Consider the following 17,123-nt stretch of genomic DNA (forward strand, 5'->3'; position numbering starts at 1 on the left):
TCTTCATGCCTTTATTAGGTCTGACTTTATCCACCCTCCATGTGTCCGGCAAGGATTTCAGCCACTCCTGGAAGTTCTCGCGTATCTGTGAGGCGGGTCTTAACTCAAACCTGGTGGGTTTAGGAAACACGCTTATAATAATTTGTAAGCAGGGCCTCCTATCCATCATCCCCAAGAGGCTGTGCTGTAGCTGATAGAAGCATGCGTCATTCCTCCAGTCTATGGGCAGCAACTTTTCATCAAAGAGTTTATACATATGCAGGGTTTGTATCCGATTGTGTACATGTGTGTGGTTGCTGTCAGTGTCCCAGTGTGTGTGTGTGTGTGTGTGTGTGTGTGTGTGTGTGTGTGTGTGTGCGTAACGTGGTATGCTGGAGGGGAAATGTAGGTAAGCAGATTCGTATTCCTCCCCCTTCCCTGTCTCTCAACACTTCTTGTTTCTCAAATAGCAGACTTTCAAGGAGCAGACCAGCAAAAAAATCCTACTCGCAAAGAGGCCCCATGCATGGAGCAGTAAGTACATCACTGGTTCTCAACCTGGCTGCAACCCCCAAAATAATCATATTTCAACCCCCACCCTGACGAGTACTTCTTGGAGTTGGAAGAGTTGAGGCATTACATTTTGTTTAACACAGTTCTATTGGGAAAATAGCCGATCTACATGCTCACAACGCCTCGGCTATTTTCACAATTTCTGCCTTAAAAGTCCTTAAATTGTCAGTTTAGAAATGTGCAGATACCCTCTATAGTCTATACACTTAAACTTTGTGTTGTTTTGTTTACTGTTGAGTGAGAAAACAATGTTTCAAATTAAGCTAATCATCTGGGGACCCCCCAAAATAATGTGGGGACCCCCCTGGGGGTCCCGACCCATAGGCTGAGAACCACTGCAGTACATGCTGTGGTTCCCAAACAGTGTGCCCAAGGACACTGGGGAAAAAAGTGGAAAATAGCAGATCTACGTACAATCTCGCAATGTGTTGTAATATGTAGATCTGCTATTTTCCCTCCTTTTGGTCACCAAAAAGTGTCACCGAATTAGTTCACCTTCCAGCTCACACTCTGCTCAAAAACAAATAGTAAACCTAAACTTTGTTTTCAGATGAGCTCTCTGACCTACTTATAGGCACACATATCCAACTGACTGGTATGCAGACAGAGCGAGCGTTCAGACATGAACATTAGAGCAGATGGCTTCCCTTGCCAGTGATTTGATTTACAGTCAGAACATGATTAATGGTGCTTGGCCTCCACAGCTGAGAGAATAAGAGTAAGCTCACGGAATTGGCTCAACAATTCCACAGTTCCACAAGCCACAAGACAGTGAGTCACGTGAACACAAGTTAAAACCGTTTTCATGACTAATAATGACCACATCTTTTCCTTTGGTCAACACTCACAAGGATGGTTCCCTTTGACTCATAGCAACCAGCAAAATCCGGAGTGATTGAACTCTTGAGGGCAGGCTGGTCTCAACTACATTCCTTAGCTCTGATCTAACTGATCACTGGACAGATAAGGATTCTGAAACGATATCCCTGATTAGAACCATCACTCCATCAGTGTGGCAATTTGCATGTTGTAACTCGCAAGTTCTTTGCATACGTTTTTGAAGGCTGTATGGTTCAGGAAAAACACACTCTCAGTGTCGAGGCAAAAAGCATTACACAGTTAAGTGAAACCAGCCCAGTGTGTGAGGGTAGAGGCCTCTCCATCTGCAGGGAGCGGGCAGTGGGAGCAAGAGAGACCAGCTGCCAAAGACCTTATTACCCTTCTATCCCACCTTCCCAAAACCAACGCAGCCCTGTGCTGTTCGTGCCCCTCCAGCAGTGACCGCTCTGTGCTCCTTGCTTCTTGGACGCTGCAGCCTGCAGCTCCATTCACACATGCAGGCTGTTCCTTTACAGCTCTAGCCTCCCCCGTCCATTCACACGGTGAATAGGCGCTCCCTCCTTCTCTCTGCCTGCAAGCGTGCCCCAAGGAGGCTGGGTCTTGTTCTCCAAGCAGTCCCACATGCTGCTCCACCCCTCTCACTCTTCAGGATCACGACTGCAGCGACGCAGGAACTCTTGGCCGTGTTCATGGATCCATTTATTCGCCACTGGAACATAAATGAACTCGATCAACCAGCCATCCAAGCAGAAGAACAAGCCACTTGAATATATTCTCAAGTTATGAGTATATACTCAAGTTAAAAGTAATACAAATAAAACCATTCTTCAATCTTTAGTAATCTTTGATAATTAACTGGTCTCTTCAATTGCTGTATTGCTGAATTTGCAGGAAAAAAGATACAGGTAATTGGTGCTGTGCTAAATAAATACAATCCCAGGTTTACAAAGGGTGGCATACCCTTTTCCTGTTCCAGCAAATTTTCCCATAGCTTCGTTTGGTTGGCTCGGCCGCAGATCAGTAGCAAATGTGTAGCATCCCAGAGCAGCAATCTATGACTAACTTGCACTAGAATACCGTACAGATGTTGTCTAGCTTTCATACAATGACTCATGATAGAATATCATCGCCATCATTGTAGTACTCTTACCCCATTTGTCCCCAACCAGTACAGGACAGCCAGCATGCAGGGTGTCAACATCCCCTTGGCCATTCCTGTGGAGATTCCACCAGAAGATGGCAGCATTCTGGAATATGAGAAACAGTGGAAAGAATATTAACCTCAGTTATGTTGTGAAACATAGCTGTGTTCCAAGTGTAATGAAGAAGGCAAGAAGCAGTTTGCAGCGAGAACTGTGACTGAGAGCTTCTACAGTCACTATGTTCTGAATTCCCAGACAGTGAAGTGAAACCCCAATAAAATGCCAGGGGTATGCTGAACACCACAGTGGGAGCAGTAAAGTGTCATTGTGTCAACAACAACTAATTGAACCAAAACAACCTCAGCCTCAACTTTAAGCAATAGCCTTATTAGTCATGTCATAAAAATGTTTATGGCTGCCACTTTACATTCATGTCATAGTGTGATTTCACTTGTTGGCATTTTGACAACTGCACAGAGTCAGGGCTGTGTGAATACTGATCTATTGAGGCATAAAAGACAAAAGGGAAACTTTGTAATGCCTGACATACGTCAGTGGTTCTCAAACCTTTCCATGTCCAGAACCCCCATATATTTGGCTCCCATCTGAAAATATGTTATGCCAGGGACCCCATACAAGATTTAAGTTGCTAAAGAACAAACATGAGTAAATTGTCTTTCTACAGCACTGCCACCTGTGTGGAATACCCTGACACCATCGCTTAAAAAGTGTGGGTCACTGACTTCCTTCAAAACAGGCCTATCCATCTTTCAGGAAGCCAAAAGGGGAGGTAAATCTCACTTCTACCATAGAAAGGTGATGGCATTCATTACCTTTAGACCCCCCTTTTCTACTCTGTAGATAATAAGATTGTCTCTTTTGAATTGGTTAAACTGTAATGCTAAATTAACCCATTTTGCTGGGGACCCCCTGGAACCCCACAAGGACCCCTGGGGGTCCCCAGACAGTGGTAATTTACCTTCACAACAGGGATACTGAAGTCAGCATAGATGAAGGCTGTGGATCCACCTGCCTCAACAGAGCTGAGCTGTGGGTAAGGATATTGTTATATGGTTTTGGATAAACATGGTTTGTGAGCACACTGTTAAACTTACTCACATTTCTCGAAAAGTCAGGTGAACTAATTGAGTGGTCCAAATCAACTTTGTCAGAGGTAAAGGGATATACAGTAAGAAGAAATAATATCAATTGACTATCATACGGCAATTTAGCAAACTGTTACTTCAAAACATAAATTAAATAAATTCCAACAGAGCAACAGTTCACTCATCTGCATATCTTTGATAATAATAGTACACGTCATGAGACAACAATCTCAAATAGAAAAATTGTGGGGAAAAAAATATATATATATATCTAATTTTAGTTTAGTTTTAGTTTATTTGATCATCACACATTTACAGGTCATACATTCATAAAATCATTGTTACAGGTGATCAAAAGGAATAGGCTGAAGCTGAAAGCTTGTGAATGCCTATCCTACGTATTCATTAATTAAGACATTGATTAGTTATAAGAGTGTGACAAGGACAGTCTTGTACAGTCTTGTCCTTCTATGCATGAGGAGTCCAAGTTGCTTAATAATAAGGGTAAACTGCAACTCAATGGGTTAATCCTACAGTGAGATTTCAAATAAAAAATAAAATATGGTCAAAAAACACAATCAGGGTCTGAAAATGATTTACAAAGGTTTATAGTCTTATTGCCATCTCTTACCTATTTTCTTTAATATAATTTTTATCCTACGATTTTGTAACCCATTTTATCACCCAGTGCCAATTGTCTAATCCTGGGCTCTGCTCTCTCTCTGCCTCGCCCGGGGAGACAATGGACTGACCTCATACTTCCTTCTATGCATGAGGAGGCCAAGTTGCTTCTTTTCACCTGACGGGGGATTTCCCCGATTTGGACGTAACGCGTGGAAGGAAGGAACACAGAAGGAACACGCCCCCCAGCACCCACAGCATTCCCGGCGGGTACTAACTGCACCACCGTGCCCCCTGCCATCTCTTACCTCTGACTGAGTTTGTTTGGGACTAGTTCAACTGACTCTTTGTCCGGTGTTTGTTTGTTTATTTGTTTGTGTGTGTGTGTGTGTGTGTGTGTGTGTGTGTGTGTGTGTGTGTGTGTGTGTGTGTGTGTGTGTGTGTGTGTGTGAGAGAGACACACTCCATATATACAGTATAATTGTTTCAGTAATAATTCACTTACATATACCATAAAAGTTGCCACACGATTCCCAGTTTTAAGCTTGAACAGGGGGCTTGAAGCTGACTGGTTGCATGTTACATGGAATCAGAAGTCATTTGAAAGTTAGCAATACACAGAGGATCACAGACTTTAACTTACAGTATAACCATAAAGGCACTTTTTATAACTGTAAAATCTGCTTTGAAATCCACTTACCGTTGCATGGTCAAAATGGGGTTCATAGTGTCCACCAATTCCATAATTCACTACTTGAAGGTACTCCCCATATGGAGGACGAACGTTCAAACCTGTGAGCTTGGAAATCCGTCGGTCTAGCTGCCCAACAATGGGATGCACAGTGTCCTTTAGCCATGCACTGTAAAATATTTCATATTGAGTCATATATTGTTGTTACTGATCAACAAACATTTTCTCCTTTCATTTGTCTTCTTTCATCTGCTATTGTTGTGTTTTATTGGTTTATTTCATGTGAAATTCTTCTGTTAAGCGCTTTGTGACATTATTCTTGAAAGGTACTCCACAAATAAAGTTATTATTAATTATTATTTAAAGAAATAAGATTTTGTATGCAATACAAATGGGCTATGCTATAAAAGCATACATATACTGTATATGCCTACCTCTTGCTGATGCGATATCCTGCTGTTGCTTGCTTTTCTCCAGATGCCACCACAGATCTTTGCAACTGGCCAATAAAGATAGAAAACAGACTTTTACTATCACCACTGATACAGCAACAAGGTTTTGAGCTCCAACTAAACCCATTGTCAAAATATTATTTATAGCATGTGAGCGTGCCCAAAATGAAAACTGATAACAGATAACATTGTAGGTATGTAAGAATGCGAAAGAAAGAAAAAACTGGCATGAACACACACAAGCTGTCATGATGTAAGTTGTTTTGATGGATTGGCCTTCGCTTTTGATCATACCCAGACTCTCAGGACGAAGCTTGATGTACAATAATTTCACCACCTATAATGTTGCTACAAAGAAACTGTATTGTATTTATGTGTAGCTGATTCACATCTTGAACCTTGAGGGTCTCGTCCTGTGGCTTTTTTCAAATGTATTTATATAGTTGAATTATTTGACATTAACGCAAGCTTGGATTATGTGCAATTCATTTTTATTGTGGGTAGCCAATAGCCATATTATTTTTGTATCACTTCATAACATGCATAATATAAAAGTCTTCAATGACTTGCTGATTTCACAAAAGGATAACTCAGCGTTCTAGAACGTTAAGTATAGTAGACCAAAATCCAAGTCTAAGTCCAGTTGTTCACAATTGAGTCTATCCCTCTTCAAATGACCAAAGGTTGTTTTCTTCTTTGGTTGTTTTAACTGAGAGAATTACAAAAATAAAGCTTTACCTTTAGCTTTATACTTTCAGACTTAAAAACTGAAATTCTGGAATTAAACCAGAGCTAAATGAATGTCATGCCGATGACATAGTTGACTTCTTCCTGCTCTAAAGGAATAATCTACTGGGCCTGTTTTTAATCAACCCACAAGCTGACATAATGACGGAATAAGTACAGGGCTTTCCAACTGAGCAGGGGATGAGGCCTGAAGAGTGCCAAAACCTCACAGCAGCTATAGGACTTCAATTGAGTTTCCAGATATTTCCAGAATAACTGAGTCAGCATATATTTCTCTTATGACAACAATGTACTGCATCTCCCCATGCAGTAAACCTTCCAATAGCTACTGTAGTGATATGTTATAATATTGTGATAAACGTTTACCAGTGGAGCCCATGGTAATTTGAACAGTCTGAGGGACTTGGACAAGTCTTCATAGTAATGTATCCCATATTTCTTTAAGCCCCGCAAACGTTTTGGAACAAAAACAGCTATTTTTCAAAAGAGTTTCTCAGAAACGTCACATCCATTCAGCAATGTTCTTCGTTCCTTCGAGTACCATCACAAAATAAAGGCACTCCCGGTCGCAACACTGTGGAGGATTTTTGCTTGTGCTCGAATGATGGTGCTTTAAAGGTGATACACCATGAAATGTCACTTTTCCTATTTTAAAGCTATACTGTGTAAGATGCTCAACTAGTGGTCAGTAGCCCTATAGCAAACCGCGGTCGCGTCCGCGTCTTTCGGCCGTTTTTCGTACCTTCACACCCCCGCGTCTGCCTCCACCTCGCCGAGATCTATCTTTAGAGGGGTCCCTGGTTCCTGTGCGTTCAGGCATTCCGGAGAAACGGACTACTTCACCCTGCCTGGTAGGCGAGATTACCTTTTGAGTATAGAGACACACGGGCGACTACAAATATGGCCGCCATAGCGACCCCACTTCAAGATGCGCTGTGATTGGCCGGCAGTGTATAACCCTCGCTGTGATTGGCCGGTAGTGTGACGACGTAATTTTTCCGCGAAAACCGGGGCCCGGTCAGGATCATAGAAAACATATAAAGAGAAGGCTTTAGAAGCTGAAAATAACGGAGTGGGTGTTCTAAAACTTTAGCGATTTAACAGTTAGGACAATTTTAAGATTTGTTTTATAAAAAAAGTTACATGGTATAACTTTAAAACCTTTTTTTGGGGTCCCACTAGCACCTTCTATCCTCACAAAGTCCCATTTCTGACCATTGTGTCTTTCTCTGGTTTTGGGAAGGCGGAGGTTAAAAGCATCCCACGGGTTTTCAAAACAGACTGTCCAGATTTGCTTTTTTTGGGACATAAACAATATGACATAAATACTTTTTAAATGCATGGTCACCTTTAACTGTTTGTCCCTGTAGGTAACTATTTGTCCCTGTAGGTCACCCGATAAACAAGTACAGACAAGGCAGCTTTAAAACCTATTCGAGATTCCACCAATTCTATTGGGGGAATCTGGTCGTTAATTTGCTTACACAGAAGTTGCTTATAACCTGCCAAAGTAAGCAAAAACTGTAAGCATAACCTAACATCTTAGCATAGGTCCAAAAGGTTTAACTGTGAGAAGGAAAAGCAAAGTTTGATGGGAAACTTCCTAAAATAACTGCAATCCCAGCCAACCAATACTAATACTGGATATCACTCTCCCCAGCAGTCTTAATATCAATCAATCAAACACAATGGGCCAGCCAGACTAGGTGATGTATTTTACAAATAGCTAGGCTACATCGACTCAAGTTTAATGATATTGCTGGTATAAAAATAATGAGGGAATTAAGCCTAAATTGGTCATGTTCTTGAATGAGAATGAGAGTTCACTGTGCATACTTACACCTGGATGGGCCAACAGCTTGATCTTCTCTGCCTCAGAGTCTGTGATGAAGTTGTGGTACAGGACCACATATGGCCGTAGGCTCAGCACTTCACGTCTTATTGGCTGCAGCAGCAGACCAGGGTTTCCATTGGTGAAATAGTCGCAGAACAGTTTAGGGTTTTTATAATGCTTTGGCTGTAGAAGAAAGAATATTTGAAGCTTATTACCAGTTGTGAACCAATAAAGCTCTTTTCTCTCTCTCTCTCTCTCTCTCTCTCTCTCTCTCTCTCTCTCTCTCTCTCTCTCTACAAAACAACTTAAATGGAATGCTACTTAGTTGAAAATTCACACAAAAAGCTCACAGACTGTTTCCAATTAACATTCTCGTATTTCTTACCATAAGGATGAATAGTGAATGCTTATTAATATTAATTCATGTTGAAAATGAAATCCTTCAGAGACATATGTGCCTTATTTGGAAAACATGAAATATTTTAGTGCCATTTCTGTTTGGGGCTGCAGTCAGGTCTCTGCATTCTATTGCCACATGCAAAGAGCACAACATTGACACAATATGTCAAATACAAACTACTACTAAACTGGCATCTTGACTTATCCTGTTTACTTCAGGGTAAACCCTCTCTCTGAAATTCAAGAAATGATTAAGTGATGGATACCTGAGTGCCTTGGGTCTGACAGAGTCTCTCGTAGGTATCCCTTGTTCTTAGATAGGTGGTGTTGGGTCTCCTCAACCCATCTCCATTGATAGGTAAGGGTGGACTAATGAGCAACTTCTCATATTTCTCAACGTTCAGCAAAACCCTCCCATTCATTGGATCTGAGAGGTAGGGGTGGGCGATATGGTGATAAATATCGTTGAGATGATACAATGTCTCCACCATGTCTCTTTCATTGGTATACTGTCAGAGTTACATACTTGTAAGGGTCAATTTAGACCTCTCAAAAGGAACCCAGAGAGTCCCAGGACCCCACTTTGAGGACCGCTGGTCTAAATGGTCTGTTACTCCTTTTTATTTTAGTTTGTGGTTGTACTAGTGTTAAAGTAACTTAAAAAATAACCATAAAAGCCAACATGAAAAAAGAATCGTGATAAGATTGTGTATCGTGATACAGCTTGAAAAAATATCGTGATATTGTATTTTTCCATATCGCCCAGAGTTAAGAGAGGCAAGTCACAGTATCCACCTGCTAATTACAATCAAATGTGCAGGCACATGCTTTTCAAGCATTTATTATGATAATCATACATGGTTCTTGGAAATCTACAGTATATGGAAAAGAGTTAATGCACAGTTTGTTAGGAATATACAGTTACAAAGCAACAAAGAAATGAACTCATGCTGTTGCTTGATACACATGGTGTTAGTTTAGACTTGTTGAATTTTGTAAGAATTAGTGCACTGTTTTATAACTGGAAAGAATTACCATGATGGAGTAACTCCTGGGAAAGGCTGAGAGCATAGGAAACGTTTCCCGTCTGAAACAACAGTGACCGAAGTTTAGTATTTACGCAAAGCATTGCAACAGGATGACTGGCTTACATCTGGTGTGGGTAAGCCTTTCAAATCCACCTTGAAGTGAGAGAAAGCCAAGTGGTCCAAAGCATCCTCTAACGTCCCTTCATTTTCTGGGCTCCAGTCCCCTCCTCTTCCTCTGAACAAACGCACTGACTCCTCCAACCACTGAACAGAGTGGTAGTAATCTTCCTGCTCATAGGCAACCTGCAAATAGTCATTCGCCAAGCTCCATTATTCCAACATGTCATTATGTAGGAGGTTAGACTAAAGCAGAGCAATACTCTACATTTCCTGTGAAACACCCCACACAAATAGCAGGACAGTGAGTATTATCTTATTCAAAGTCTAATCATCAGATAGATAGCTGATGCCTCAAACAATCTATTCCATAATTTTAATGAACAACTGTTTTGCATTTTGCAAAGAACCATTGACTACTAGCACAGCAGTTTAAAAAACGCCTGTCTTTAAAGAGTGATTTAACTGTCATATAAAAGCAGTTGCAGCCAGCTGTAGCCACATGCCAATCTGACAACACCCTAAACTAATTTAGCATCTGTTTAAAGATAGTACGAGATTATCTCAGCCCCAGCTACCTCTATTGTCTCTAGATTCCTGTTGACTTTTGTAGAGTGAGATAATGTATTTTCTATACAAGGGGATCTCTCTCCCACACAGTGCCCTTCCCTACAACACAAGTAGTTTTATTATTTTTTTCCTTTCTTTTTTTTAAGAAAAAAAGAAAAGGAATTCACTCTGGGGAAACTTAAAGGATAGGGTGACTTTTTCATACTATATTTGCATGAAAGAAGAATGTGATTTAGTATAAGAAAAGTTCCAGAATGCCTGACAGGCATTGGACACATTTGATTTACACTCCTCGGGTATATGTTAATCAGTTAAACAAATGCACAGAGCACCATCTGCCAAATATCCTCACTAATCCACAGCTACCATAACAAATGCAACTAATAAATAATAATGGGTGTGTTTTTGATTTGCCTATAGAGAGCCATATACCGGTATGTGTAGACAATAGTCAACAGTATTGTAAGTGCACATTGGCACCTAAATCCCTCAATCCAGCACCAATTATGTACACAGTAAAATAAATCCATGCCACAAAAACTAGGAATGGTGTACCTTTCCAACAAGGAAGCAGTCATCACCAGATAGAGGAACAGACACTGTAGGCAGATAGATATCAATAGGCTCGCCGTTGGTAACTCGTTGGAAACGACCTTGTACGAGGCTCCCCACTTGAAGAGCATACACATCCTGGAGCCTCATCAGCCCCATAGCGGCCCCCTGAAGGTCCTCAAGGTCTGGAAGGCGGCCCTCCTCTTGCAAGTAACTGGACCTGAGAGCTAAGCAGCAGAAAGGGCCAAAAGGGTGTTTGGGGGGTTGGGTGGTGACATGAGCGGACACATGGGGAGAGGGGAGTGATGGATCTCTGTAAAAACAGTAGGCTGAGGTGTTGTCAGATATGAGCACCAGATGTGTCTTTAAAAGTAGGCAGTGTTAGTGTAAGCAACCTTGTGTATTCTCCTGGGCTTCGTTGCTGTAGACCACATTCATCCACTCGGACTGGAGCCTCTTGATCAGGGTGAACGCTGCCAGTGGGTTTGCCATTGTGGTTGATGGTTCATCGTAAACACGCTGGTGAAGATCAGACACCTTTGCATAGAAGCTGTAGAAGACAAGATAGCCAGAAGGGATTTAAAATGCCTTAGGTTATATTCAATAAAACATCTGATTCCTTTGCAATTGCACTTATGCTTGCAATGATCACTACAATCTGCTAGCCTGATATCACTCCTCCTTAGTCTCCTAAGTGAAAGGACAGACTGATAATGCATAGTTTTCTTTGGTTATTAATATCACCAGAGCTTTCTACCAGACCACTCCCACAAAAACGTTCTTATGCCTATGCACATAAAACTAACAAATTGATCAAATGGAAATCATTTGCCTTCTCATCCTGAGATGAATTGAATAATTTTACATGATTAAAGTGGACCCCTGGCCCTATCTCCCTTCTTTCAACTCAATTAAGTTGAGACAGTGGACAGTGCACAGTGCATATGCTACCACATCACAAACAACCAGCCAACACGCAAACACGCATGCAGCTCGCTCGCTCTCTCTCTCTCTCTCTCTCTCTCTCTCTCTCTCTCTCTCTCTCTCTCTCTTTCTTGCACGCAAAACTCAAACAACATTGAGCCCAAATAATACATGACTGTTATTAGTATTACTCACTTTTTCACGTCCTCGAGTCTCTCTAACTCGTGGCTGATGTACGTTCCTAAATAACTGATAAGTTTTCGTTCAACATCAATACCCTGTTTAACATTCAGTAGCGACGTATACATTTCACAAAAGGATCTGGGAATCACCGTCAAATTCAGAAGACCCCAAATACAATAAATATATTTAAGATAATCCATCTTGAGTACGTGCGCTAAATATTCCTGGATATCCTCTGCCAGACAGTTTGAAATGATCTCCAAAGTTTGGTCACATAATTGCGTCCCTAATAATTCGGTCTCTGTCCTGTTTTGGTTTTGGAGAGCTCATCAGATGCGCTGTGCGCTTGGTCCCGCCGTCCTGTGCAAATCAAATGCGCCTCTGTGTGTGTGCCGTCCAGTCTGAGAGCAGAGAGCTCTACAGCCCTGTAGGATAGGATCAGCTTTCACTGTCCGTCCGCCCGGGGGGTCGACTAGCTCTGGTCCATAGCGAGAAGGAGCTCTCCTTCGCTATGTCACCTATGAGCCCTTGCGCCACAGGAAAGGCTGCGTCCCCTCTCGTCTGTAGTGAAACAAAAAAAATACAATTTTGCTACTCACCAAAACAAATACGGCTTTAGGGGGTTGAAAGCATACTTTTCTTAGTGGGAACACTCTGAGTCCCCCACCTGACGCCTAAAATACAACTTTTAACCAGAAAAGAAAATATTTCACCGGAAGGTAAGATATTGACAATATCTGTAGAGGGCGGTGTAGAGTAGCTAAAACTTCCGGTGAATTATTTTCTTTTCTGGACAAAAGTGTATTTTATTTAGACGTGAGGTGGGGGGATCCGAGTGAGTGTACTTGACTAAAGGAAACAAAGTATCAACATCTTAGAACCGTCTTTGTTTTGGTGAGTAGCGAAAGACATGCTACAACTGTGTCACATTAAATAGCAACGATTTGGGTACGATCATTGTTCAAGCTTATGGCTATTTCCCCCTGTGTAGCCTACTAGGCTACTAACCATTAACCAGAGTATAATTCTACACTTCTAATGGCAAAGAGCTACTGCTTAGTATATGTTTTACTGTATAGTTCCTCAAAATAAAAAATATGTATTATGACTTGAATTGGGCTACAGCATGATGAGTATGAGGAACGATCCAAGTTTGGGAATATAGTGACATCTAACGGCGAAACCTGTAGGCTACCACAAATGATCATAAAGTAGGTCTATATTTAGGCCTACTTGATTAGGCAACTGTTCTAGCCTACTTGTTAAAAAAAAGTATCTGTTCATTCATTACTTGAGTTGAGTATTTTTTGGATATGACTTACTCCACGACATTCAAAGGAAAATATTGTACTCACTCCAGTCCACTTATTAATAGTCCACTATACATTTCTAGGAAGGGACACTTCCAAATGCCATATTTCAATAGGGAAAATATCAGATCTATAATAAATCACGGCATGTCACATCATGATGTGAGCTTAGATCAGATGTTTTCACAATTATTGATATTTTTTACAGCAGTAATTTGTGTTTTTGAATACTTAGGCAAAATATATAAAAGCATGTAGGCTACATTTGAATACTTAAAAGCAATCCAGTTTGACAATTAAGCAACTTTCACTTGAGTAATATTTGACCAGGACTCCATGCATGCGTATCTATACTTTGACTTGAGCACTTTGTCTACAACTGACTATTACAGCCTATATCCAATGCTACAGTTAAGCAGTAGTGAAGCCATACAACAAATCTACTTTACTATACGAAAACAATTGAAATCTTGAATCTTAAAAGTCCTTATTGTCACTTTACTGCCATCTAGGGACCCCCCAAAATCATGTGGGGACCTCGACCCACATGTTGAGAGACAGTTCACACTGCCAGCTCAAATCAGATTTTTGGCCTATCCAGTTTGGAATCACATTGGTTTAATCAAGTGTAAACAGACAAAGATCTCCTATGTGGTGATTCGAATCTGATTTAAGACGTGTCACAGTCTGGAGACACTGACACTGAAGCCTGTTTTATACTTCAATGTATGATGATACGGATATGAATAGAGCTATTTAAAGGGATATTACACTTTCAAAGTCATTTTATCGTCTAATCAGGCTTTTATGAACACCCTGAACATTTTTTAATTTGCTTGATTCAATATTTAGAAAACAACCATTATTTTTTTCTGGTGACTCAAACTACCCTCCTAATACGTGAGCAGGCCGTGTTTTTTCGATAACTTTTTTCATTTATTTTTAATAATCCATTTTTGTATTAAATATTTTTCATTTTCCCAAATAATTATTAAAAATTAATGAAAAAAGTTATCGAAAAAACACGGCCTGCTCACGTATTAGGAGGGTAATATGAGTCAACAGAAAAAACAATGGGTGTTTTTAATGAATCTATCATGGTTAAAATGGAGTTTGAAGTTACAATGGGTGTGTATGTGGAGAGGGCCTGGGCGTGTCGGGCCTGGTAACATTTACATCAAATATCTAAATATTGAATCAAGCAAATTAAAAACTGTTCAGGGTGTTCATAAAAGCCTGATTAGACGATAAAATGACTTTGAAAGTGTAATATCCCTTTAACACTTTGAACCCTTTTTTAATATCACTTTTATGCGCCAGGGATCGAACATGTAACCAAAAATGGCTCACAATGAGCTTTCAGATCGGCTATTTTCAGTCCAAGCCACAAAGTATAAATCAGGGTTTTTACTGTTCATACTGTGTGAATAAAACTGTAACAAGTCAACAACTACAAAAAAGTCTCGTTTATTGGCAAAACACTAGGCTAGAAAGCTGTTGAAAGCTGAATGTTGTATATTTGTGTTTTTCAAAAGGGTTTTTCACATTTTTCAGTGTAAGTATAATATAACTGTAATGTACACTAAATGTGCGAAACAAAAATAAATGAAATGAAATGAAAAAAAGTACAACCAGAGAGGAAGACATTATTGTAACCGGATGTAGAGTTTTGGGTTGAAATGAGGAAGTCAGGGGTTCAAGAGGAGGAGCTCAGGGGTCGAAGGTCATCAATTCTGGAAACTTCTCTTGGTCTGGATGTTGTCCAGCCCATGAGGAACACTGGATTACTCACTGGTTCACTTTGATTGATAACAATGTACACACCTCACCTATTTTTATTTTGTCTCTGTTGGGTGGAAACCTCAAAAATGTCCTAAACTAATACTTTTTAGGATTCAAATAAAAAGGCAAAAATAGCAGATCTACAAGTTCAAAACATGTTGCTTCGTGCCGCGTTGAGCTTGTAGATCTGTCAATTTTGTTTTTTCCCCTGGTAAGTTAATGCCCTACACTACAGTATCACACACAAGTAGCAAAAATAGTCGTTCAACAAGCTCACAACTGTTCACAGTTGACATTTAGAATTGTTCTGGGGGGTAAATTGAAAGACACACACAAACACAGTGTGTGCTTGTGTGCGTGCACGCACACACACACACACACACACACACACACACACACACACACACACACACACACACACACACACACACACACACACACACACACACACACACACACACACACACACACACACACACACACACACACACACACACACACACACACACACACCTGGGGATGAGAGCCTCTATCAGAGTCGGTACCGCGGTGGTAAGCTATCCACCGCGGTGTAGTGCGGTGTAGTCTTTTTGAGTCATAAAACTACAACGTTAACGCTCAAAAAGACTACACCGCACTACACCGGTGGTAAGCTATCCACCGCGGTACCGACTCTGATAGAGGCTTTAACCTCCTTGGCTGCCTCAGGACACAGGTTGGCCAAACTGGCCAGCTCTAACTTTTGAAGCTTCTTCTGCAGTAGAAGACTGGAAGAGACAATAGCACATGTTAACACAAACCGATACATTAGTCAGGCTCTATTTACGACAGCATAAGATCTGTGCATAACTTTTAGTCCCATGAAACCATTATTATTATCCAGTCCATTTTTTACCATGGCTTCATTTGATTCTCTTGGCAGCAGATTTGAACAAGAGACGCATAAGTATATTACACCTTTGTTACTGTGTATGTTTCTCCTGAAACAGAACAGGAAAACTGGTGAGCCACCCAGGGCTCAATGTTAAGGCTTGTCCAATGTCTGCTTGTCTGGGGCAAGTAATTAATTCAAATTATACTTGTCTGTTGGGACAAGTGACTTTGTTTCACTTTTTTCCCCACAATGATGTGACGCTCTTACCGGCTTTGTGCTGTAAATGCAGACTTGCAACTCATTCTCGGTCTGTCTGCGATTAAAGAATATCTGTAGTAGCATAACATAGGAATGTGAACAAGAATACAATTCTGTCAACACATTCATTATTGCACTGGGGTCTTCCTGAACTTCACTTGACCTGTCTTATTTCTAGTCGAGCCTCCCCTCCAAATGATCATAGGTCTACATGAATAGTGCTTTGTCAACTTGACTGACATATGACGACCCCTTGCGCAACAGTCTACCTCCTCCAACCGGTCTTCAATGGACAAGGGTCCATGTCTACCAGAACATTTTGGGCATTCGCGTTCACGAGGGATATACAGCACTTCCCTCCATTGGCTACCTTCACCCTGTGCCCTATTACCTCGTCTAGGTGAAACACTATACTCTATGTACCATACCCTGCCGACAACGCCGGCATGCATATGAGACAGGACCAAAGGATATAAAGGTACAGATATAACAGTTTTATTTAGAAAAGGTTGCAAAACAAGAGGGTAGAGTTATTTGCATTTAAAATTCAGTTAAGTGTTTGAGACACAAAGGGAAATGGGGAGCATGGCTAACAAATCAAAATTAAACATATCAAATTAAGGAAGGGAAAGGACCGCTAGGTCCTTACAGGTGCCGCTTGTTCCACATGGACCATGACAAGAGAACATATTTCATAAGCATGGAATATATATTGACACAATATAATGCAATATATCACCACAATGTCATCCACAATATCATCTACAAGTCATGCCACAGGTAATGTAACTATGGTATGCAGTTTAACAATAGGAAACCCAATAAAATCATTTACCAGATAACTTGTCAGGCAAAGGCCTCTCATGGTTACACCCCATAGCAGCATCATAAGCCCCTGGCTCCACCTACAATGACAGTGATACATACAGATTAGACACATGGTTACACAGAATCATAGACTACAGAATATACTGTATGTCAAACCCTTTCCTTGTTCACCTTTTCACATGCATATTATAATACTCACGTCTCTTCAGTTAAATGCCTACACATTGAAGAAGAGGATGAGGCCACACCCCAAACAATAGTGGACACAGGCAACCATCCACAACAGCACACATCTGACAATATAAAACACATT

At 40.8% G+C, this 17,123-nt stretch overlaps 1 protein-coding gene across 1 annotated transcript; it reads right to left on the bottom strand.

The window, feature by feature from the left end:
• Positions 1–2,030: 2,030 nt before the first annotated feature.
• p4ha3 (prolyl 4-hydroxylase, alpha polypeptide III) lies at positions 2,031–16,430 on the bottom strand (the record flags this gene model as incomplete). The annotated part of the gene is made up of 15 exons (XM_080731840.1): positions 2,031–2,101; positions 2,543–2,639; positions 3,514–3,582; positions 4,767–4,829; positions 4,962–5,121; positions 5,387–5,451; positions 7,992–8,168; positions 8,651–8,811; positions 9,420–9,471; positions 9,566–9,715; positions 10,655–10,878; positions 11,047–11,201; positions 11,771–11,853; positions 15,524–15,617; positions 16,411–16,430. 15 exons carry the CDS (start codon positions 16,428–16,430, stop codon positions 2,031–2,033), a joined length of 1,641 nt encoding a protein of 546 aa, XP_080587966.1.
• Between the last annotated feature and the right edge of the window lie 693 nt (positions 16,431–17,123).

The sequence above is a fragment of the Nannobrachium achirus genome (genome assembly GCF_963921795.1).
Source record: "Nannobrachium achirus genome assembly, chromosome: 8".
NCBI classification, from domain to species: Eukaryota; Metazoa; Chordata; class Actinopteri; order Myctophiformes; family Myctophidae; genus Nannobrachium; species Nannobrachium achirus.